At 48.8% G+C, this 3,376-nt stretch overlaps 1 protein-coding gene across 1 annotated transcript; it reads left to right on the plus strand.

The window, feature by feature from the left end:
- The first annotated feature begins 540 nt into the window (after positions 1–540).
- On the plus strand, positions 541–1,887 carry LOC135717594 (uncharacterized). Its single transcript, XM_065239723.1, has 2 exons — positions 541–1,353; positions 1,510–1,887. The coding sequence occupies exons 1-2, from the start codon at positions 541–543 to the stop codon at positions 1,885–1,887; spliced, it is 1,191 nt and encodes a 396-aa protein (XP_065095795.1).
- Positions 1,888–3,376: the final 1,489 nt, after the last annotated feature.

The following is a 3,376-nucleotide window of genomic DNA, read 5'->3' on the forward strand; positions in this document are numbered from 1 at the left end:
GACGCGTCCTCTTGGAATATTCCGCATTGCATTCAACTAGCTGATCCTGCTTTCTGCCAAAAAAGCCCAATAGATCTCATTCTAGGAGCGGGAATCTTCTTTGAATTTTTCAATGTCTCGGGTAGAATTTAACTTGGCCCTGGTCTGCCAACGCTCATCAATTCCGTCTTCGGCTGGGTTGTCTCTGGGAAGCACACCCAGTTTCCGTCAAGCACTCCGATCGTTGCCAACGTCGCTGTTGTTGCTGATTTGAATACCCTAATGGAGAAATTCAGGTCCATCGAAGAAGACAGCTCAAGCCCTAAATACTCGGTGGAGGAAAAAGCGTGTGAAGAGCACTTTTCTCGAACGGTCTCTCGAACTCCCGAAGGCCGTTACATCGTTTCTTTTCCTTTGAAGGAAGATATTCTCGCCAACCTCGGCGACAATTGTCGCACAGCTATTCGTCGCTTTCATCTTCTGCACGGTCAGCTAGCTCGAAACGATGAACTCTGAAAACAGTACCGAGATTTCATAGCCAAGTACCAACAGCTAGGCCACATGGAACTTGTGAAAGATTACCAGAAACCGCAACATCCTTCTTACCATATTCCCCATCATGCCGTAATACGAGAGGACAGCATCACCACGAAGGTACGCGTGGTCTTCAACGCGTCGTGCCGTACACCGAATGGACCATCCTTGAATGACGCACTAATGATCGGACCCACCGTACAGGAAAACCTCCGAACGCTCACTTTACGATCCAGAATCCACCCGGTCCTGCTCAACGCAAATTTAAAACAAATGTACCGGCAGATTTTGATGGATCAACGAAGCAACAACCTGCAGCATATCGTGTGGAGTTCATCACCAGAAGCCCCTCTACAAACATACGAGCTGCAAACCGTTACTTACGGTACCGCCAGTGCTCCGTTTCTTGCTACACGAGTGCTGCAACAATTGGCTGATGACGAGCAAACAGATTTACCCGAAGCTGTCAACGTTCTTCGTAAGGACTTTTACGTCGACGACCTGTTTTCCGAAGCGAACACGATAGAAGAAGCAATCACTCTACGAAGGCAATTAGAATCTCTTCTCAAAAGAGGAGGATTCGAACTACGACAATGGGCATCAAATGAACCAGCGGTAGTAGAAGACGTCCCGGCCGAGAACAGGGCTCTCAAGTCATCGGTCGACCTCGACAGCGATCAATGCATCAAAAGACTAAGGCTACACTGGGAGCCAGCCACCGACGTTCTCCGCTACAAGACTCAACTTCCTCCGACCTCCACTAACGAATCTCTGACGAAACGCATAGCACTCTCGCATATAGCACGCTTATTCGACCCACTAGGACTAGGTGGACCGGTGGTAACTACAGCGAAAATCTTCATGCAGGCGATTTGGACACTTGTGGATGACGAAGGAAAGGCATGGAGCTGAGATGAAGAACTTCCATCAGCATTCAAGACTCGTTGGGAATCGTACCAGTCACAACTTCCTTGCCTCCATGAACTTCGTGTGCAGCGCTGCGTTCTATTCCCTTCACCAACGTCACTGCAAATCCACATCTTCACCGACGCCTCCGATCACGCATACGGTGCGTGTGTCTACATTCGATCAACGAACTCCAATGGTTGCGTCAAGGTAGCACTCCTGACCTCCAAATCGAAAGTCGCTCCAATCAAGAAGCAGAGCATTCCACGACTCGAACTGTGCGGAGCACTCGTTCGCGCTGAACTCTACGAGAAGGTAATGAAATCTCTTCAACTGACAGGGGACACCTTTTTCTGGGTCGATTTCAACATTCGTGGTGAACCGAGTATCCAAGATCCAGCTTGCTACCGAAAACTGCTCGTGGGATCACGTCGCTGGGATACAGAATCCAACGGATCTCATCTCTAGGGGAATGACAGCAGATAATATCATCAAAAGCAGTCTCTGGTGGAACGGTCCGGACTGGCTACAACGTGACCCTACCGTATGGCCAATATCAACGAAATCTAACCCTAATAAGCCCGAAGAAGCTCTTCGAGAAACCAAGAAGTCGCTCATCACTGCTAGTATAGCTGCCGAAGAACCGTCATTCATCGATGAGCACGTCGGAAAGATCTCCAACTACGCACGCATGCTACGTATTACGGCATGCTGTCTTCGGTTTCTGCAAAACTGTCGGCTTAAAACCACTAAGCGTCAGGCAAGTTCTTTTCTCACCACGGAGGATCTCATCAAGGCGGAATCAACGCTAACCAAGCTAGTTTTGGCAGCGAACGACAACAACTACTACAACGGCAATCTGTACCAGCGAAATCTCGTCTTCGATGATTTCATCCTTTTCTCGACGACAATCAAGTCCTTCGAATCGGCGGACGACTAAGCAACTAGCAACTTTCGTTCGACAACAAGCATCCCATCATCCTGCCAGCGTCACACGCATTCTCTTCGCTACTGGTAAGATCCTTCCATCTTCGTCATCTTCACGCAGCGCCACAACTTCTTCTCACGCTTCTTCGTCTCCGGTATTGGATCATAGGGGCCAGGGATCTTGTCAAGCGGATGGTTCATAGCTGCGTCGTTTGCTTCCGGAACCGTCCTAAAATGATAGAGCAATTTTCACCGTAACCGGTATCGACTACTGGGGGCTCATCCAAATACAACCACATCATCGCGAGCAGCACCGAGAAAGGCATATGTGGCAGATTTCGTGTGCTTCTGTACAAAAGCCGGGCATCTGGAACTGGTGGTTGACTTGAGCACAGCGAAGTTCATTCAAGCCTTGTGACGATTCGTCTCCCGGTGAGGTCTCTGTTCCGAAATCTACAGCGACAATGGACGAAATTTCGTAGAAGCTGCCAACGAATTACGTCACTTACTTCGCAGTCAAGATCACAAAGCTGCAGTCACCGAAGAATGCACGAAAAACGGGATCAAATTATCAAATGGCATTTCAATCCGCCGCAAGCATCACACTTTGGCGTACTGTAGGAAGCAGCAATTGCATCGGCACAAAAACACTTTTTCCGAGTACTGGAACCTCGCACTTTGGCCTTCGACGACACTGAAACCCTTCTCGCGCAAGTAGAATGCTGCCTAAATTCTAGGCCAATCGTTCCAGTCAGCGACGATCCAAGCGATTTTGAGGCACTCACACCCGGTCACTTTCTTACTGGTTCTGTCTTGAAAGCTGTGCCGGACTTCGATTATTCTTCAGCTCTGTACAATCGTCTTCGTCACTTTCAGCATACTCAAAAAATCCTCCAAGATTTGTGGCAGAGATGGCACACTGAATGTTTGACAACTCTCCAGCCGCGAACGAAGTGGATAAATCCATCTACCACAATCGAAACTGGATAACTGGTCATCATCAAGGACGAGAATGCTCCTCCCATGCGCT

This window comes from Ochlerotatus camptorhynchus, unplaced genomic scaffold (assembly GCF_037179485.1).
Source record: "Ochlerotatus camptorhynchus isolate MF236.1 unplaced genomic scaffold, CSIRO-AGI_Acam_v1.1 ptg000062l, whole genome shotgun sequence".
Lineage (NCBI taxonomy): Eukaryota > Metazoa > Arthropoda > Insecta > Diptera > Culicidae > Ochlerotatus > Ochlerotatus camptorhynchus.

Bases quoted from the DNA above. Each gene is read 5' to 3' on its own strand.
- LOC135717594 (XM_065239723.1), top strand. From the start codon at position 541: ATGGAACTTGTGAAAGATTACCAGAAACCGCAACATCCTTCTTACCAT. The intron at 1,354-1,509 runs GTAACTACAGCG...CTTCGTGTGCAG, and splicing joins TAGGACTAGGTGGACCGGTG to CGCTGCGTTCTATTCCCTTC.